Genomic DNA, 22,761 nt, shown 5'->3' with positions numbered 1-22,761 from the left:
GGGATAAAATCTCAAGCTCTGTAAGTGAATTCCTTGCAGATAAGGACTTTCTTTCAATCTCTGGATCCTTACCAAGTTCCTAGTACTATGCATAGCACACAGAAGACACTGAGGATATATTTGCTTAATGAAAAAGACTAGAATCTGTAACTAAGACAAGTAAAAAAACATATTTTTTTGTTGTGCAGTTTCCAAAAGGTCATTTTAATTTTTAAAAGCTCTAAATATGACTAAAGACAGTGATCCCTGAGACAGTTTTCTGTTTTGCTAACCATTAGTTTAACAGAAGAGCTAGCATAAGAAAACAATATACCTAATGATGCAATTGTAAAAAAGTTAAATATTAATAATTTATGGACAATTTAGAGAATATTGCAACCATATCTACAACTAAAGCCATTAAATAAAGTTACTTAGGGCATATTCAGGACTCTGAGTGTACCTACAGTTTATACCGTAGTAAAATAGATTTTGTACTCTAAACAACTGGCTATAAAATAATTTTGATTTGATGCCTTATTGTGAGCCAATGGGATATGGAATGGAAAGAATAGGGAAAAATCCCATAATCCTTCACTATAATAAAAGATTTCTCTGTTACAGGTGTTAGAAAATAAGATTAATGTACAATAATTTCTTTGCCTTACATCAACCTTTTATATATGCAATTTATGTTTTATGGGTCCTTATAAATTCATATAATGTGTATTTTATGTATAACTTGACTGCATTTTTCCATTTACCTGTGTATCACTCCTTACTATATCTTCACTTTTAAAAAACATAGTACATCATCTTTCTAAAAATTAATAAAGAAAACATGTATTCAACCATGTTATTTGTAACGTCTTCATTTCCTATATACTAAGGACAGTAAAAGGTAAATGGTGAACATATTTAAGAGGCCATAAATCAAAATGGATTAAAGACGGCTGAGAAAAATCTGAGGCTAAGGTCAAGAATATAAAGGGTAAAACTGACATCACAAATTCCATCAAATACGAATCTAAATTAGGTGTACATGATGTAATAAAATATTCTTAATATCTGGTGTGTGATTTAATTGATTTCTACTTCATTTTCAAAACATCAACTTTTTTTTCCCCCATAAGTTGGCAGCAGCAGACAAAATTAGAGAATTGGGCCCTTAGGAAATATGGGCTTACATCAAGATTCTGCAGTTGCCCTTAAATTGACATTTGAGGCCAGATAATTTGTTGTTGTGGGGGCTGTCTTGTGCATTGCTGGATCATTATAATGAGGGATACTTTTAGCAGTATCGCTGGCCTCTATCCATTCAGTGCCAGTATTACCTCGTCAAGTATGATAATTAAAAATGTCTTCAGACATTGCCAAAAGTCATGGGGGTGAGAAGTGAGGGTGCAAAATCATCTGGTAATCACCGGCTTATAAAGAACTTGGTGACCAAAAAAAAGGAGTGTTATCATCTCTGATCTAAACTTCTGATTTCTCTAATGTTTGCTCTAGCTAATATACTGTAAGAACATTAAGTAAAGATTCATTTTATTCATTACTTGAAACTCCTCTGCAATTCTTTTTAACATATATTTGTATATACTGAAACCATTTTGTACATATTATTTGGTATGTTTTTAAAAGTTAACATTTCACAAATATTTCCATGTAGTAACAATGATCTACAAATATTTTATTTTACTAGCTCTATGATATACTACTGTTCTGCTAACATTACTGTTTGGTTAGACTACTGTTAGACATATAAATTTTTTCCAAATTTCTACTATTAGAGGTAGTCTGCTGAACAAACCATTGGGTAAATTACTTTTTTTGGGAGAAAGGGGTGAAATGGAGATAATAAAAGTTAAATCTCAAATAAGATTATAGGATTTGAAAGTATAGGCAATTTTATAGCTTTTTTTTTTACATACTGATTATAATATTTAGAAATATCTGAAGTCTATCTTAAATCTTGCTCAGTGTTCAAGTGCTTAATTGCTAAAATATGTATTAGAAAAGATATGGTCTTATATTTCAATTTCAGTTTCTCTATATTGGTAAGACTATCATTTATCATTATATAATCCAGACAAGGTTTCTTTTCTTATAAATAACATCTTTTTTTTTAACCAAATGTTCACTTTTCCTTATACTCGATCTGTATACAGACCTTTCCTTATTAAAGAAAAAGATGTAAACCTCTTTGAAAATATAAACTATGATATAAAATATATAGAAATAGAGCAGATATGAGAAAAAAGAGGTCACAAGAAAAACTCAGAAATATAACCTCATCTGTATAAAACTAGAAAAATCTTCCAATTTTCATTATTTAGAAAGCAACAATGTGTAATAAATTTCAAATATAATAGAATCGGACAAATTTATTAATATCTTAGCTGTCTTTCTGAAAAACTGATAAATTTCCTAGATTAAAAAGGATATTTTCTAAATAACTAAGCAAAATGCAAATTCTCTCTCTTGACTAAAACCACAAAAAAAAGTTATGATTTCTCCTTTAGCTCACTAAAGAATGCTATGATCTAAATAATAATGAGAAAGACAAAATTAAAAGACTTTGTCAAATTACACACCTCTATTTAGCTCAACCAGAAGTCTCACTTTAAACAAATCTCAGGTGGATATTTAGGTATAGCACTGTAAGATCTAAAGGATGTTAAGCCTTTTTGGAAAAAGTCTCTAAATGAAGTACTGGGATCAAGTGAACTACAGCAAACTCAAGAAAATTAAAGCATTTTTCTCTCCTATTATTAACCATAAATAGAATTAGCTGCCTTGCAAGAATGAGTAAACGGTTTAGATTTTAAAAGACTGTAAATCTTGCAATATAATGAGTGGTTCAATGGCAAAACCACTAAGTGGTTAAGATTTTCTTTTTAGAGGCATATACCAACTTTCAATTATTTTTCCTTTTTTAATGTTATGTTGACTTAGGTGGGGAAAGGGATAATTCTCCTTGTTGCTTTGGTAGGAAAACCTGGAAAGGCCCTGCAGAAAAGAAGCCCCCTAAAACAGCCAAGTATCTCTTTGAATCCATATTAAATCCTTCCTCACATATATAATTTCCATCTTTAGTAATGGCATTTATGGCAACCAAATGTTTATATAAAGTATACCCTTTGTTATTGGAGCCAATATTATAAATAGGAAAGCTGATGATAATAGAATTGCTTTGACTCTAAATACTATTTAAGTTTTGACATTGATATCCTCCTATGAAGATCAACATTAATACTTCATTTGTCCGGCAATAGTGAAGGAAATCCACAGGCAAGGAATCAGTCAAAACGGCTATCGCTATCACCAAGTTCATTCATTTCGAAACTAAGAAACTCCCTTACGTTCTTACCATGAACCCAATTCTAATAAATATAGTTACTAGCCTTGTAATCCACAGTATATATCAGCTATGGCAAATACATAAACATACACAAGAAATGACAGGCTGACAATGAAGAAAGAGGCAGAACAAAAGCAAAAATACAAACGAACAAAAACCTTCAAAATATATAGCACATTTTGGTGAAATTTTAATTGAGTTACTAGTATCAATAGATTTTTTTAGAGCATCAGTACAATTATGGATATTCACAATGATCCCTGAATCATCAAGAAGGGGTTAAATTATGTTCAATATACTGTAAGGATGCAAGGAAGTTTTTCATTAAATGATTAAAATAAAGAGTTTCAGTACTAATTTCAGTTATGCAGAAAATTTAGTTAAGTGAAACACTTTATTCCCAAATGATGCCAGACAAATAAAATGGTATTCAATTTTAACATAAATATTCAATAAAGTTAATTCCTATAACTAAAATCTATTGCTCTCAGTATTGGCTGTTGTAAAATATAAGAAATGATACTGAGATGCAAACTTTTACTGTCTATTTTGTTTATGCTGTGTGGCCATTTCACTGGTTGGGATAAGCTGTTCATGGAAACAACCTTTTAGGCAGTTTAAATTAAAAGGAAATAGTCTATTCATTGGTAATCTCAATAAGATTATCCCCACCAAGTAGAACTCCAAGAATTTCTATTTTTTTGAAGAGTAGAAATAATATTTTAAAACTGATATGCAAATACCAGGAGTCAGGGACAAGTTAAAAATTTAGACACAAATCTAATCAATTAAACTCTACACATAATTTTTTTTTTTTTTTGATAAATATGCCCTCAACGACTAGAGTGTTAGGTATTTGTCATTTTTTTCTTTTACTCTTCTATTTGTTCCTGTGAAGGAAGGCAATATGCTTATACCTCATAGTATATGGAAGTGAGGTAGACGGTTTTACAGAAAAATTCTAGGATGTGTGCAGGTCTTTTTCTCTTACAATACATGCTGTAAGTACATAAATCAATTATATTTAAAACTATCTATTAAAAACAAAACCCTAATTTATAATATGGGAACAAATTAAGATACATACATTATATTTAACTGCAGCATAAAAATCAAGTAGCAAATTTATTTAACAGAATTCTGTTTAGAGTCATGAAGTATGGACAATGCACTAAAAATAAACAGCTTCTATAAAACACTATAATAACATCCTGATTAAAAGACTATTCCTTCCTATTAAAGAACATCAGTCCTTTATGAGCATATAACATCGAATATATTAAAGAAAAACTTTTGGCTGAGGATATAATAGTCTAATATAAATGCTTGTGAAATTTATCAGAGGTAAATTTTAAAACAACACTGTTGTTTCACATAAAGAGACTGCCCATATACCAAAAAAACCCATATGTAAATGTGTGTATGTGTATATATATATATTCGTAAGGCATAAAACAAAGGGATTTTTTTAGTGATTACTGATTTTCTTCAATTCTCAAAGCCTTCCCCGTTTATTGATGTATAATTGTGTTTCAAATCTGTGATATAAATGATCTATAAATACCAGTTAAATGGGCATTACTGATTTAATAAATAACACAACTGTTTTACCAAGTGTTGAGTGAATAAATAGAAGACCTTTATTCTCTCAAGAACAATAAAAAATGAAGGTAAAGATCAATATAAATTTAGAATATATAATGGAAGTTAAAAACCTTCAGCTGATAAAGGTTCTAAAAAAAGACATTGTTAGGCATGTATCAAAAACATCTGGGGCAAGATTATACAATTTATATTTATTATTTGTCACAGCTAATTAAAATTTGTTACTAAGCAATAAACTTCCATTAAAAGCATATAATTATTAATTAAGAATATTTGTGAGGTAAGCATTACCCAAAAAACTACCAGTCAGAATACAACCAACCAGTAATATTGGGAAATATACCTGATATAAACCAGGCAAACAAAATTAATTTACTTGCTCCGGCACCATTTTTGTCTATTAAAAATGAAAATTAGACCACACAGGAAAGATAAAAGAAATAATGTTTCTATTGTTCATTGCAAAATTTTATGTTATCCAGGAGAACAAGATAAAAAAGGCTTTAGAAAAAAGCAGGAATAAATTTTAATGCTGACAATAATAGATAGAACTTTTGGATCAACACCTACCGATTTTTTTCTACTGTTTTCCAGATCTTTGAGTTCATTCTCGATTTTTGTGATTAATTCCCTGAGTTCATCAAGATTAGTGCAAATAAGCTAAAATAAAACACAAAAACACAGCTTGATAACACATAATATAAAACACCCAAAATGTGGTAACAGAAGTTGTTTTTAACACACACTGAATTCACAATTATTTGTCTTTGTAATAGCTAAAAGCAAAGAAAGCTCCGCAGTTTATATTTTAAAAGGTATTTACTTGTTATGATGTATGGCCTTCAGGCTTAGTATAAAAATAGCTGAAATTTCAATATTGGTGGTTTCATCCCACATCCCCATCTCTCAGTTTGCTTTATAATCCAGGTACTTTCTTAATATTCTTAACTTTCAGCCCAGAATGACAAAGATCTGGAAACTCACCCTAGATTTCACAGGTTACTGAATCACCTTTTAAGAAATGCTTCATTAGGCAGTCTCGCAGTAGGTGAATAAATGCACCCTCGGAGAACTGTCATTATACCTTTGCTTTGGTTTGCTAACTATACAATTAAACAAACTGTATTATTGCTGTTGGAATTGCTAATAAAGAAGCTCAACTACCTGTGATATATTCAAAGAAGTAAATGAAATCAAGTATACATTCTTAATATTAGTAGTCTACAGTAAAACCATTTCCACAGGGAGCATCTATTTCCTTTCACAATTGTGTGGCTCATTTGATTTCACCTTGGTAACATTGGCAAATGGACAAAATAATTGGATTTTAGTTATTAATAAACTAGTTAGGCTTAATTACTAAAGTTATAAACAGTGAAGTGTGAGCAACAACAAAAATATTAGTAACTACATTTTAGTTCTTGTAAAATTATACTGAATTTTTCCAATTAGTACAAAATATTTAACTTTTTTCTTAAAATAATTTAAGCTCTTATTTTAAAACAAAACAGCAACCACATACAGAAGAAAAGTTTTAGATTAATGAAAGTCTTGCTGTAATGTTTATACTGTGTGATAATTTAAAAATATACTATACTTATAAAGCTATTAATTCACCATTACTTTTTAGCAGCCCATGTTTGTTATATTCATTAATTTCCATGTAAGGCATTGTTTTCCTAAAAGACACACTTTCTTTTGAAAGAAAACAAACAAATAAAAACAACAAAAGGTAAAGCAGGTTATGACAAGATCATAATGACTATTGAGTGACAAAAATGGGAGACTAAGAGCTCCCTTAAACTTCCTTTATTATTATGTTGAATATATGAAAATGCTGATATGCCTCTGATCTACAAACATGGCAATATGGTTCAACCTAACAGACTATGGAAATTTTATCATAGATATAATAAATTATAATATTAACCACTGTTATTCAAAATACCTACATAATTTCAAACAAAGAGCTGACAAAGTGGGGAAGATATGTATTTAAATAACCCAAATTAAACACTATCAGAGTAGAAAACAGTAGACAATGATGTAGGACAGTGCCACTGGTATTTATTACAAACTACACATCCCCATTTGCCAAATCTAAAGTTATGAAAGAAATGCTGACAGTCAAGCAGTAGAGTGGCCAACTACATAAATTCATCTAGAACTAAATAATGTTTCAACTTCTATTTATAAAGCCTTAGAACAATGTTGGCCCTACCCCCAGGTGTTTATTAAGTACTCAGTGGAAGTTAAACTTCCCATTGTAAAATCTGCTGTTATGGTAGTACAGAGGGTTGTCAAATTTGCCCCTGAGCTTGCAGATGGTTACATCCCTTTTCACTGAACTTGGTGTATTAGTTAATATCACAGTAAAGTTTTCTCATTTGCACATATGGCAAAGCTCAGAGGAATTTTCACTTACATCTTAGTGGTCTCATTATACAAGGAATAAGGGTATATTTTGCATGCAGTTTTTAGAAACTTATAGTAACAATGAAAACATATACCCCTATAACTAAACACACCCTAAAAAAAGTTCAGATCTTTTAATGAGCAATTAGTCATGAGGTCAACAAGTATAAATATTCCATTTAAAGGAACAGATAACATAGTTCTAAAGTCAAATTATAAATGATTTCCACAGCCAAAGAGCTATAAAAAATAACACTTTCAAGTGGCTTACCTAGTTATTAAATTATGCTATATAAGTGCTTCTCAAACTTTAGTTTAATGTGCATAAGAATCACCTGGGAATTTTGTTAAAATGTGGTTTTAGATTTAGTAGATCTGAGGTGGGACTTCAGATTCTACATTCTTAACAAGTTTCTATGTACAGTCTGCAGATCACATGTCAGCAGTAAGGTAGTGAAAGGTTATGAATTACAAATCTGCATGACTACTGAAACTTTCTGGTACTCTGGAGCTTATGAGTATGAAAATTCAAAAAGATTAACTTCCAAATAGGAGATGGAATACTGAATTAAATACACAATAAGACAAATGTTCCTTAAACAAATGACATAACTTTTAAACATAATTTTATTGAATTTGAGGGTCAAGATATTTTTAGCAATATTTACTTTTACATTATCATAAAATGATTTAATATCTACATAACAATGTACTCTTTACTAATATATATCCCTCTCTACATATATTTGTAATATATAACCTAATATATCCCAAACAAAGTCAAGCTATTAGAAAATTCTTGCATAGGAACACAATTCTAATTTTGTTACTAATATTGAAAGAAAAAATAATTTGATTTATGCCAACTCTGTCGTATACATCCTCTATTCCTTCTTTCTTACAAAGTTAAGGCATATATGTGGCCTTTAAACTCAACTTCAAATGGTGCTTTTAAAAATAGAATAAATCCAGTAAATAAAGTTCACCTTAATAAAAACAGATGCATTTTTTGAATCAAGCAAAATACCTTATTAAAACCTCCTTCTTGTTACCTTGAATTTGAAAAACATATCTGAGACTCAGGGCCTCCAGGGGTGAAAGGGAAAGCTCCACAGCAGCTCAGATTACAGTTGGGTCACACTGTCAACACTCATGAGAGGAGGTTTTCCGTCATACTGCAAAGGTTACAGGGAGAGTTTTATCCCCCAGGAAGAACCTCCTTAAGGCAGTCACACTCAAGTGAACTTTCATTTGATCTAATCCATGACAGAGCCACAAAATCATAAATTTTAGGGCTAAAAGGGACCCAAAATATGTAATTTGGTACAAACCTTGGCCTAGGCTAAAAAGGTGTATCTTCAATTCACATACATGCTAATTAAAACTAACGAAGGTAAAGTAACCTAAGATGACATACTGGTAGAGAAAATGATAGAACCTAGGGTTCATGCCCCTTCTCCTGTGTCTTTCTAAATAAAACAAAACATCTAACTAATTGAATATGTAATATCATTTTAGAATTTAATTTATACCTAACCTTTCACTTCTAGTAAATGGTAAATGTTAAAAGGCCCTCTCTTCAACTCAAGAAGCAGATATGTGTGTAGGTAGTGGGGGAGAGGAAGTCCTGTAGAGATCAAAAGAACTCCATGATCACATCTCAGAAAAATTACAAAATAAATCATTCCTTACTTTATTACTACTTCAAGCTAGAAATTATGCTCTTTGGGTATAAACTCAATAAGTTTCAGAGATATTAACTTTATCTGTTCTAAAAAGGGCATAAGGTAGCATAAGCATACAAAGATAAAACAATAAATTATGTTAAAAAGCAAAGGGAAAACAACGCAGAAGCCAATATAAATAAGTACAAATGAAATGGATCATATTCACTACCACTCTAATAAAAACAGACCTACAATTTATTATAAAAATTATAAGCAAAACACTAAATGCATGGTGTAAATTCAAAATTTATATTGTATTTAAACTAAAATTATATTAAAATCTGTTAAAACTATGAGGATAGAAAAATTCCTTCTCTATTTCAGCAATAACGAGTACTTCAAAACCTGCAAATAAGGACAACATGCATGAGGTGAAAAAATAAGTCTGATAAACAAGTTAAAATATTTTTACTACTATATGATTAAAAACAGACGTTTCTCTCAATACATTATATTTAAAAATTAAAAGAATTTTAAAGGGAAAGAAAAACCTATGCTGTTAAAAGCAAACAAAAAGCTGAAGTTGAAAATACTTCAATTAAGTGGTAGCAATTCAAAATAATAAAGTAATCAAAAGGTCCTTACTATAGTGAAGTAGTTAAACTCTAATTTTCATTTTTGGTCCCAATTTGTTACACTAAGGGTAGTATCGTATTTCAAACCACTTCGTTTTTCCACTAGTTAAATGGAAAAATATAGTGTTTTTTTAGAGTTATACTAAGGACTAAGCTTATATTTGAAAATACTACTACTGTGCTAGTGTTAGCAGCTGGATTCTGGATTTCCTCTGCAAAACAGCCTTTAGAATAAATGACATGTATGGAACAGGAGCAAGTATGTATTACATGAAAGATTTTGGTTACCAATGAAAAGCAGAGTCATGGTGACTAAGGATCTTGAATTATTTAAAAAATTGATCTTATTGGGACTTGACACTAAGTTTTGCAAATACTTTCTATGACTGTTATAATTGTATACAAAAAATTCATATAATATTAGATTTCTCTCTCAAATATTAAAATAAAAGGCTTGTTGGTAAAAATTAACTTTATTAAAAATATTTCCTGTTTTTGCAACTATTGCTAACTAAAAAAAAAATTTGACAAGTTCCCTTATAATAAGGCCAAATGTTTAACCCAACACTAGAGAAAGGCTAAGCATAAATTTTTCCCTCTGATTAAATATAATGATGCAAATATTACTTGGTTTTTCACTTTTCAAGTCTTTTGCAAAAGGGATCTATTATCTCTCCACTAACAGTTCCATTATTTTAAGCAATAAGGTATTTTAGAATGAATATTATGAAGAAAATATTCTCACTAAACATTCCTATAACGTATTTTTATGTTTAATATTAGAAATGTGATCCTTAAAACAACTTGGATAAAAAAATTTGTAGAATATGAGGGTGCTAAATGTCATAATGCTAAAGCTTTTGCAAAGGAAATAAATTCACTTCCTTTAAAATAATATCTTCTTATTTGAGAACTCCCAAATAATTCAAGAAACAAACTCTACAAAATTATTTTGAGTCAAAACTATAAGTTTTGCATGTAACAACAAAGTTTATTAGTGACTATTATTATCTCCTATTCTTTGCTTATTTGCAGTAAATGACCTATTTCCTGGGAACAGTTGTCAATTTTCTTTATGAATAATACCATGGTATTCAAAGTGTAAACTAGGGATAAGAACTACTGTTCTTATAAGTCTATTTTCCATCTCTAGCCTCGACCCCCACGTATTCTACGATGCCTAAGAACCAGGAAAAACATGTACTTTTGAGCTAAGTTTCTGAGAGTGGTAAGCAAATGGTTAGTAACTGACTAAAAGCACCACAGAAGACAGTGTTTTTCAAACTTTTCTACTCATGACCCATAGTCAAAAATACATTTTACATTGCATACCAGTACAACACACACACACACACACACATACACACAAATCAAAACCAAAGTTTCATGAAACAATATTATTCTTACTATATTTGACGCTATTATAATTTCTTTTCTATTTTAACTGTGTTAGCTTAAAAAAGAAATGCTGGTCATGCAGTCCACTATATTGATCTCATGTCTCACTAATGAATACCACCTGCTTATTTTACACTGTATATGCCTCTTATTACATATAAAAGTTCATCCTCTAAGGCAGCAACGGAGACAAATGTCAAAATTGGGCCATATCTGTTCTGAGATATATAGTCCCAGGATGAGTACGTTGAGGGATTGAGGAAAAAAAAGCGAGAGACATAGCAAAGGCTAGCATGATATCAGTGGAAGAATGATGATATACTGTTATAGCATTAAGTAACATGTACATGCAATGGCAGAAAATAAATAATAAATACACATTTTTTACTGAATATTCTGAAACTAAGGTTTCTTTACATTTAAAAAAGTTGTAGAAATGTTTGTAATTCATCCTAAGAATGTCATTAAAAATATGTTAAAATACTACAAGAAAAACAAGTCTATTTTCTTTCACTGTTCATTTAAAAATATTAAAGTTTTATTAATTAGTAATTTCCATAAAAACACTTCCAAAAATAGGATTTTGACTAAAAAGTAAATGTATCTACAGTTTTGGATATATGTAACTGTTAAACTCAAATTACATGTGATTAATATTTTCATAGTTACTACTTTATTTTCTTCTTTATGTGAATTGAGACTCACAGAAATTCATTTCAATATCACTTTTACATTATGGCAATTAAATATTAGATTACAAAACATTTGATAATGAACTGGACACACTAATACAAATTTTTAAAGAAAGAGGCATTTGTTGAAGAAAACATCTTTCATAAAATAGAAAATAAAAATATTATTTAATTAGGGTGAGATTCTCTGCTTATTCTAGTATCAGCTTCAAACAGAAAACTTCACATAATCATGGCAGTCATATTATTACTTTTTTCTTTTTGCAGAAATGTATAAAGACCATTCAATTAACTTCATTTAATATTCTCTCTAAAGTTCAGATATAGATAAGAGTTAAAAGATTTGTTTTTCAAATTAACAAGTCTACCATTTCCAGTGCCAAAATAAATGAAAATGGATTACCATGCAATATTACCATGTATATATTGTGACTTGTTCTTGGAAGACTTTGACTTATACATTTACTTTTACATATATTTCTATTAAACTACTTCTATAAAAACAGTATATTAAAAAAACAGATTTTTGACTGTCAAGAGATAAAAATAGAGGTAAAAAATTTTGAAATACTAGCAGATTAACTCAGAAATACTAGCTATATCTGCACTTGCAGGGAAAAAAGTCATAGTTGGAAACATTTCAATGAAATTTTGTGTGCTACAGTGGAATTTAGCCAATCTCTTGAACGATATAAACACTGAAACAAAAATTAAACTATAAAATGTTGAGACAAAAATCAAACACTTACCTGAAATTCTGGTACAGTAGGTGACTTTATGACAGTTTTCCTCTTCTTTGTGATTGCTTTTTTAGATATGGATTTTTTTCCTTTCAAAATTAAAAGAGAAAAGCTTCATAATGCTGTTGCTTGCACTTCATTAACAAAAACCAAATTACGTAGAAACTTGAAAGTTAAATTATAACTAACAGATGGATTCTAGTGAGTCAAATAAAAATGATGAATCGAAACAAGCCCCAGTAAAAGCAAACATTAAACTATAACTACCTGTAACAGACATATTAACAAATTCTGTTTTCCTTATATAAGAACCGAACTATTACAATCACCAATGCTTTGCACAGTACCAGAATTTACTGCAATAAGATTTGGCAAAAAAAGTCACATTGCTACTACTCAGTTAAAATCTAATTCACAACTTAAAATGAAGTTACATAAGGAAAAAAACTTACCTTTAATAACAACTTTTGTAGTCAGGAACTTGCACAGAACTATACTCTGAGGACTATGGTCTTTAGCCAACCCAGTATGAAAATCCTCTCAAGTAGCTCAGGAAACAAGGTTTTTTTTATCCCTTTAGCTCTGCACTCACCTAATCGTTCCTCAAGGGCTGCCTCTGGCAGTATACAATAACCAATTTTAAAACAAGGCAAACATCTCCCTTTAAAGTGTACCTCATCATTTGTGCAATCAGAAATCACGGAAAAATAAATCGACATTCTTAAATCCAGTTCATAGCATAGACTAACGTATATCTACTCTGTATTTAACCTGACAAAAGAGATATATACAAGCATATAACCTCTATTTCTAGTAAGGATCATGTTAAAGTAAATGTTTTTCCCCATTTCCAATTAGCAAAATCAATTAATAAACTGGCTGTTAACTATTCAACAAACACAAGATATAGGGCACTGTCTAATTGATTGGGACAACAAAAAATTATAAAATGAAAACCCTGTCCTCCAGGAGTTCATAATCCATGCAAGGGAATAAAAAATTTAATTGGAAATACTTATAAGTTAGTTTTAGTTCACAATCATTTGTAGGCTAAAATCAATTTAAAAGTTACTATTTTTTCAAAAAGGAAAATGAGTAAGTACATAAAGTAACTTTGCTCTACATATACCTGAATTGCTCCTTTCTAAACATTTTCCTGTACAGAATGATTCTTGCACAGAAAGTCAATTTAATTACAACATTTTATTCGAGTCATAGCCACGATTCGTTTACAAAATAATTGATTTTATTCTACATTCCTTTTTAATCATATCACACAACTGTAATTTGAATAACTTTTGACTCAATAAAATGCATTATACTATGCTTTAACTACAAATTTTGAGTTGCTGAGGTTCACAGGGGTTTTACCGTCTTTTCTACTAAGTATCAACCTGCTGTCATTTGACATTCATTTTTAATTTAATTAAAATATATATGTGTATATATATTTGTCATTACTATTATTTGCTTCTGTACTTATATGGTACATATACCAGAACTCCCACAAAAATAGGTTAGTGCTTGGCTGCTTAAACAAGCAATATTCAAGAAAAAGTGATTAAATCCCTGGTATCTCTATAATACATTTATCTAGTAATTGATTTCTAAACTGGGTGCAATAGGCAGCTCTCAAGGGGAGCTCATGAACCTGAGCATCAGGATGCCTTTCCTCTATACACTACCTTTACTATTTTTTAAAGCTGGGAAGACTATAACAGCAGCAATTTAAAGGAAATAAAATCCTACCTTAATCTCTTCCTCTCCAGCCTCCGCCCCGCATGAACACTGCTCTAATTAGCTTTAAAAAAAACCACCTGATTTTATATTTACTTATAAGCATAACAGAGGTCACCCCTGATATTCCCAATAAATCTCATGCTGTAGCCACATAGGCACTAAACTCAGGTACTGAATTCTCAGTTAACTCTAGTAACCACTCTATTTGAATGGATTAAGAAGCTGAGGTAGTTATTGGGTATTTTCTTTCACCGAGTCATTAGGATACTTAAATATTATTAAGTAACTGGAGGTACCATTGTATTAATGGTTTTAAGCTTGAGTTTTGGAACTAAACTACCTAGGTTTGAATACCGGCTATAACCACCTACTAGATATAAGACTTTAAATAAATTGCTTTATTTCTCTATGCAGTTTCTTCATCTGTAAAACAGGGATAATGATATTACTTATTTTCTGAGAATTATATGAGGTAAAATATGTAAAGAGCTTAGATTACTGGCAGGCAGGCACATGGTTAAGTCATCAATAAATGTTAGTTAGCTAAGCTATGATAAAAATCTAAACAAAATATCTTTTAATTTTCTTCAAATTCTTTTATTAAATTATGCTTTCATCCTAGTTCTTCTTGCTCATATGTCCTCTCTGCTTCCATTCTACTTTGTACCTATCAATTAATAAAACACCATATAGTATTGTAATGATCCATTTATATTTCTCTTCCTCACTAGATTGTGAATTATTGATGACAGATTCATATTACTCATTTTATTTACAGCATTTAGCATATGGTTCATCAGAAATTTCACCAGTCTGGGGGTAGGAAAAGGAAGTCAGGTTTACTATTCTGAGAACATTGATTATCCACCTGAGATCAATGTTTTATAAAGGAAAACACTGACAATGACTTTAATTTACACAATTCACCAGAGTTTCACAACATGACCTAGGCATGGCAGTAAGAAAACATTTATTGAGAGCCTATTCTGTATCAGACACTTAATAAGGTGATTTTTATAAATTATCTCATTAATTTTCAAAACTACCCTCAAAGGTAGGCAATTCCCATTTTAAAGTGGGATTGTTTAAGACCAGAAAGATTACTTAAAAACTCAAGTGTTACACTGTAAGTAAGCAACAGACAAGGATTCTAACACCAAAGTCCAAGCTCTTCCCATTATGCAATTCTAACCTCTCAAAAATCATAGTTACCATTTATTGATTCCTACCACCCGCCAACCACCATGTTATGCTTTGCTATTCCAATTAATCTTTGTAATGATACAGCAAAGTAGGTATTACCTCATTTTTTTCACGGATAAAGAAACTGGCTATAAACAAGTAAATAAATCAATTGAGGACTTGTAGCTAACATGCACTGGAGCATGTATTTGTACTAGAACTGTCTCACTTCAAAGCTGTGCTCTTTTTATACTGCATTCTTTCAAACTTTCTGCAGGGATGTTATTTGCTTTTGATTTCAGAGCCTTCCCTTTTATTAGGGTTAGAAATTTGCACAGTCACAATTAATACTTTCAGTCTATATAAACATAAAAACAATTTAAATATAAAATAGCCTGTATTCTTCAGTAAACATCAGCTCTTCCTTTTTACTAAATACTTAACTTTTAAAATGGACCATGAGGTACTACAAAATCACATGGCCTTTATTTGGTAATTGGTTTTGTTCCAGGGCAAGATATACACAGGACAAGTTATATATTGCCTCCTAGTGGGCTTCCACTGTCCTGTCACCTGGTCCCATAAAATAAAATGTAATTCTCAGGTCTAGAATTGTGCTGAAGTCAGAGGTCAATTTAAAACACACACAGAATTTCAACTTAATTCTTGAGCTTAAAACATAGACATGGGCAAAAAGTTGATTGTCAACTTGTACCTGGAAAATGGACAAGGAAACCTTAATATGGCCTAGTAATTAATGTTACAAGTGCAATCTAATGAAGCTTTTTCAAACTGTACTTAGAATAGCTCTAGAAAAGAGAGCCCAACTTGACAGGGAAAAATATAGTCTACAGCCATGCTACCCTGAACAAGCCCGATCCTGTCTGATCTCAGAAACTAAGCAGGGTCGAGCCTGGTTAGTACTTGGATGGGAGACCACCGAGGAAGACCAGGTGCTGTAGGCGTAAAAAATTAAAAATATGGGATTGTAAGCTGACAAGGTCCTTGAAATCTGTGAGGTCGACCAAGAATTGCCTTGCCTAAAAAATAAAAATTAAAAAATTAAAATTAAAAAGAAAAGAAAAATATAACTAAAAACATTTCACACTATAACTTAGGCACAAAACTCTAGTCTTCTAGAATGCAGAGATACACTTCTTACTAGAAAAATGAAGGTGATTATCATTCCCAATCCAACTGTTCTTTCCTCGATCTCTCATTCTTTATTTTTACCTCTCATCTTCACCTGGCTGCCCTCTCTGACTTCATTCCATGGCCCTTTGGAGTATTCAGAGACTTCCACTTCAATGCCCCCATAGATTTGGCCTTCTCATGCTTAAGAATTATCCCAACACATTCACTACTCAGTGTTTTCATTTTAGGAATCATAAGTGAATAGAGACTAAGACATTAATCGTTATTAAAAGTAAAAACCCAAGGGCATTTATACTATTAAATAGTAAATCTGGCAAGTACCTGGAATGTGAAGCCACTACTGGAGTCTAAACCTGATTTTTATTTATTAGATATGCATGTCTTGAACTAATATTTATATTCTCTAGGAATTTCTGGAATGTTCTATCTCTAAGTAAGCAATTCGGCCTTGACAAAACAGTTGATTTTTCTTCTATTCTCTTGCCCAAGAGCAAATTTCTATTCATACTGGCAATTTTTTAATTATATAATTCAATAACTGCTGACTACCTAATATTTTTTCCTCTTTAAACTGTAAAATCAGTTGTCAAATTCTGCTACTTACTGCACCATCTCTTTCAAACTGCTATTTTTTTCTGTCAATGTGATAGAAAAGTCACATAACCATTCCTTATCTGGATTTAGAATTTCCTCTTTCTGAAGTTAGCTTCTACTCCTTCATCTAAACCCTGCCAATTTCTTAAAAAGAAGCTTTTTTAGCTTTTAATGATGTCCTAATTACCTTGCAAGATCCTTTCTCCTAATCCTGCCACTTAACTAGCTGTGTGACCTTGGACACATTACTAAGCTCTGTGTTTTTTTTTTTAATCTATAAAATCTATATTATGGAATAACAGCATCTACTTTATGGAGTTTTTATGAAGGCTAAATGGGATAATATGTATAAAGGCTTATAATAGTGCCTGACACACAGTAAACATTTTTTTTTTTTTGAGTATTCACTTTTGCAGGGGTGGGGTGGGGTGGAGAAGAAAGCATTAAAATAAAAGAACATGGTGTATAGTTTATCCTTTCACTCATTTATATCTTGGGATCTTGAGTTGGCCCTCTAAAAGTTTTCCCCATAAAGACACATATAGTGCTATAGTGCTATCAACACAGAACTGTACATTTTCACAAATATGGGCCTAGATGTAATCAAATATTGTAGATTATATTACTGTCTTAGTTATTCCCTATTAACTAGCTCATTGCTTTTTACACATCTGATAGATCTTATTTCATGCCCATTTCCTTGCACTGGGCTCCTGATTCAATTATTTAAAAAAGCACCACTTACTCAGAAAGATATTATCCCAAAATGGCACATTCTTGTCATTCAAACAGCTTCTAAAATCTCTTTTCAACTTTTCCTTAAGCTTTTCTCTGTGCTAATTTTTTCAGTGACATCTGGCTTAATTATACATCCACGCTTTTCCTTTATTTTTATGTTATTAACCATTTTTTTATCTATCCAATCTCTATTATTCTTCAAAGTCCTTCATCCTCAGTGAAACCTTCCCAGACACCTATCGCACACACTGATTTATCTTCTACTTGACATTTTACTGGATGGTCTTTATTATAAACTTTAACAGTTATTAAAACGAGGTTATTTACCATTTTGAATCTTAGTTTCTTCACCTAGAAGAGAGTAACACCACTTATTTATTTTAATCTGTTGAGAGAGCTACCACAAAATGATCTGGTTAAAAATAATGACAATGTGATGGAAAAAATCCTCCAAATCAAATTGGCTGAAATGAATAACTTAAAAATACCATAAGCTTTCTGTAACAATAAATGTATATAATAATGTTTGGGTTTCTCCAGGCCTTTTAAAAAGTCTTCTAATATTTAAAATTTCTAATTTCAGCCAACTCTACCTGTTCTACACCATCTATAATAGTAATTACTGAAAACTACCGAAATGTCCAATAAAGGTTTGTTAAATAACTACAAAATACATATAATGGAATCCTTATAGTCATTTTAAATGATGCTGCATAAATCTACTTACTGCACAAAGATGTTCATGGTACACTATTATGCGGAAAAAAACAGATTATAAAATGGTATGTGTAACAGATACCATTCGAAAATATAAATGCCTTGAAAAGGATATGAATGGTACATCTTAAGGGGTTAACCTTAGTTATATCTGAGTGAACCATACTTTGTGTGTGCACTTATTTATTCAATAGATTCCTACACAATATGTCAGTCACTGTGCTAAGTGCTAGAGATGCAAAACCAGAAATAATCCTTCTGTTCACAAGAATGTTTTAGAATACTGAGAAACAAAACATAAACAAACAAACAAACAAACCAAAAAAGCTAAACTTTGTACTGTCAAAGCTTGGGTTTTTGGTCATTTGTACAGTATCATCATTTTCAAAAATATCCAGAATGTTCAGTAATTCTATCACACAACTGCAGGGAAACAGGTCCAAACTCATTGGGGAAAAAGAGAATGTGCTTTGTGTTTTTACCTGCTACAGTCACATATTTAAACGTTTACTTGGATAGAACTTGTACAGGAGGAGTAACAGTACTCCCTCAAAAAAAAAAAAAAATGCTCAATTTTCATACAATGACGAATTACAACAAGATCAAGAAGTCACAATCAGGAGATCAATGATCCCAAGGTTGGCCATCAATTCAGCCTCCAGTGACAAATATAATTTACAACTTTAAGTAACAAACACTGCTCTCTATAATAAATACTCTAATAAATGTAGTACCTTATAACACTAACGAATGGCCTCAAAGTTACTAGTTAATGATCTTTCCAAGGTTTACATTAGGTATCCTTTTGACTATTATAGAAAACTCTGCCTTTGTCGAAAAGCGACTTAGCCCTAAAATCAACTCTATGATGACAAGATATGTGTTAAAGTTTAATCCCATTTTTTTGGGCAACTGATGTATATTAATATTTCATAATCTTCCTAATCTATGTAAACCAATGCTTATCTTCTCAAAAGCACTTTGACAATTTACTATCCTTTCAAATTTATTATGGAAATTATTAAACTTAATTTTAATCAAGGCTAAAAAAAAGACTATAGAATAGAGGGGAGACAATCACCAAAGTGAGCTAGAAACACATGCAACTGTTATGAATAAATCTTATGAATATTACGAAAGAGAATTATTTGGTGCTATAAGTATCACAATAAGAAAAGTTCTGATGTTCTATAATGTTTCTAAGAGTAAGAAGAGGCTTAACTAACTAAAAACAAATTCAAAATTTAAAAGGCAGAAAGAAAACTTCAATTCTGAAAAGCAGGTAAAAATGCTTAAAAGTTGCAAAACTGCTTCACAGTGCACTAAAATTATCAAATTATTTAAAACCAATTTGTCTTTGTGCCTTCTACTAAAAATCATCACCCATTATAATATGAAGGCTTACGAAATTGGAGAATTCCATAAAAAATTAAAGCCTGTAGTAATCAACATAAAAGAACCATATTAACCACATGTAGAATTTAATTCACCCTAAGTTAAGGTTCATAAATCAGTCATGGATGACATTGCTTATCCCAAAGCATATTTTATAGAATACTATTACTTGAAAAAAAGTTGTGTTAAAATGAACTTGGAAAATACTAGGTTAAAACAAAAGTTTTCTTCACGACTTTCCAGAATCTGTAATATACAGGCCCAGAATCACTTATCCACAATTCTAAAGTCCAAAAGATTCTGAAAACTAGTTTAAAAAAATAACTTATGTGGTAGCAAAAACTCACCTGAACTGTCATGAGGTTCTTCATAGTCTTTGTCTCATTTAATCTGACCATACATTTTTTTTTTTTTTTGTAGAAATTACGTGTTTGATTAAAGGGGCTGCCTCAAGTTCCCTGGGGATGTTACTTAATAAACACTATATACACAACACCCTTCTAAAATCTGAAGATTTCTGAACATTCCAAAACATATCTGGTACAAGAGTTTTGTAAAATGCACTGTGAACCAGTACTGATGCACAATGTGAGTCTATAAGAGGAATATTTCCCAAATCTGTGATGATGGAGCTCACTTTTAAAAAGAGAAAGGAAATACTGAATTAGGGTATGCCCCAAACTGACTATAAAAGGCTACAATGTCTCATATCTAATAAAGGAGCCCAGGGCAAAGCCACAGAAAGTGTACTGAAAGTTATGTAAAACAAATGTTTTGTTGCTGTAATAACATTTTATGTAACATTGCAATAACAGTAAGGAGTTTATTATCTGATGAAGAAAGAGAACTGATTGGCCTATGCTTACCTAACACTAATAAGGAAGAGAGAAACTATTTGCCAGATCCAAGTATTTCTGTCACTGAAGACTTTTCTAAAATTTGCTCTGCAGATAAAAATTTGAAAGTGTTAAGGCAAGTGAACTATTTTCTTCTGTTTTGTGCCTGGAAGCCTTTTTCCTCAACTAAACAAGCACACAGAAAGTACATAAGAACTTGCTGAATTTGCTTCTGAGTTTTTTCATCCACTTGTCTATTACTGGACATGAAACACCCTAAATTTTCCCTAATCTACATTTTGAACTTCTATTTCAAAAATGTAGCAATACTTTATTTCTTTACAATATAAATTCCTTTTTATTCAATCTTTAACAGTTAATATTTTTATTCTGCTACTGGTACAGGCTGTATAGGAGCTATATCAATAACTTATAAGCTACTTAAGTCATAATTACCTTTGAACACATGAACAGGTCACAAACGAAAACTTACAAGGTTTTAGGAACAATGGTATTAATACTACTACATACTTTAGAATTGGAAAAATTTTCAAATTTAAAAATATTACTTAATATTTTAAAAGCTAACATTTCAAAGAGAACTTAAAAAAAGAACTTGCCAAATCAAACTAAGTTCATACAGCCTAATGCACTGCTTGTAAAATTTAAAAGGCTCTTTCTGAAAGTTACTTTTAAAAATTGTAGCTTTTCATTGCTTAGACCAACATGGACCACTTTGCAATTTTCAGTTCAACAAATTAAGCCTGGTTTTGTTTTTGTTTTTGTTTTTTAATTTTTCTTTTTCAATCAGAGTTGACATTCAATATTATTTTATATTAGTTTCAGGTGTACAGCATAAAGGTTAGACATTTATATAATTTACAAAGTGATCCTCCCCAATTAGTTTAGTGCCCACCTGGCACGATACATAGTTATTACAATATTATTGACTATATTCCTTATGCTGTACTTCACAGCTCCATGGCTATTTTCTAGCTCCCAATTCGTACTTCTTAATTCCTTCACCTTTTTCACCCAGCCTCCCAACTCATTTCCCATCTGGCAATCACCAGTTTGTTCTCTGTATCTATGAGTCTGTTTTCATTTTGTTTGTTCATTTATTTTGTTCTTTGGATCCCACATATAAGTGAAATCACTTGTGTTTCTCTGTCTGACTTATTTCACTTAGCATAATAAAGACTGTTTTTGATACTAAAGATTATGCTACTACTTTATTAATGACACATTATAAATATATTAAAAATATATTTAATTGCATTTAATGATTTAAATAACTAAGGTATAATAGCAACTATATCAGCTAAACAAAATTCACTCCCTCATTTGCCAACTCATTATCAAATTACTATCAAATCTTAATTATTTTTGTTACTGAGGGAAGGAAAACTGAAATCCACAATTCATTAAAGTAAACAATTCTAAGTGTTTCCCAATAAGGCAACAATTTTTATTAGGGTTAATAAATGAAGTTAATCATGTGCTTTTATCTCACTTATCTTTCCTTTCAATAAATGAGACATTTAAACTGATTAGAAGGCAAAGAAAAAGAAAAGCAAAAGCACCTGAGTAATTAAAAAACAGAGCAACCAACCACTGAATACTATTTATAGGATTTTTTTTGTTTCTATTATTTAAATAGGCTTGTGACACATGAGTATTTAAATTGGTGTAAGTCAAACTTACAAATCCTTTTATAAAAATATGGTTGTCTTATTAGTTGATATAATTCTTGTATTTCACAACATTTTTCTGGAAATGAAAATATATACTGAAAACAGAGTGCTGAAAAACACATGACGTAAGAAAAAAAAAAAACTAAGACCCAGAAAGATAATCTGACTTGCTTTGGTTTACGAAACTAGTTGCTATGAACTTTAGTCTTGGGACTGCT

The 22,761-nt window shown here is 30.8% G+C and overlaps 1 protein-coding gene and 1 pseudogene across 3 annotated transcripts in view; one reads left to right on the top strand and one right to left on the bottom strand.

The window, feature by feature from the left end:
- The window catches only part of KIAA2026 (KIAA2026 ortholog), a 69,528-nt gene that overhangs the window by 17,653 nt on the left and 29,114 nt on the right, over positions 1-22,761 (bottom strand). For 2 of the 3 annotated variants that reach the window (XM_011367723.2, XM_011367724.2), the window contains exons 4-5: positions 12,502-12,581; positions 5,516-5,605 (exon numbers count right to left, since the gene is read on the bottom strand). In XM_011367723.2, the coding sequence (XP_011366025.1) occupies positions 5,516-5,605; positions 12,502-12,581 (170 nt within the window). The remainder of the gene's footprint in view (positions 1-5,515; positions 5,606-12,501; positions 12,582-22,761) is intronic. The other variant, XM_011367725.2, reaches the window with a different exon arrangement.
- On the top strand, positions 16,261-16,379 carry LOC111744516 (annotated as a pseudogene).

This window comes from Pteropus vampyrus, unplaced genomic scaffold (assembly GCF_000151845.1).
Source record: "Pteropus vampyrus isolate Shadow unplaced genomic scaffold, Pvam_2.0 Scaffold136, whole genome shotgun sequence".
NCBI lineage: Eukaryota > Metazoa > Chordata > Mammalia > Chiroptera > Pteropodidae > Pteropus > Pteropus vampyrus.
Note: the sequence above shows the minus strand (reverse complement) of the source record. Positions and strands in the feature narration are given on the sequence as shown.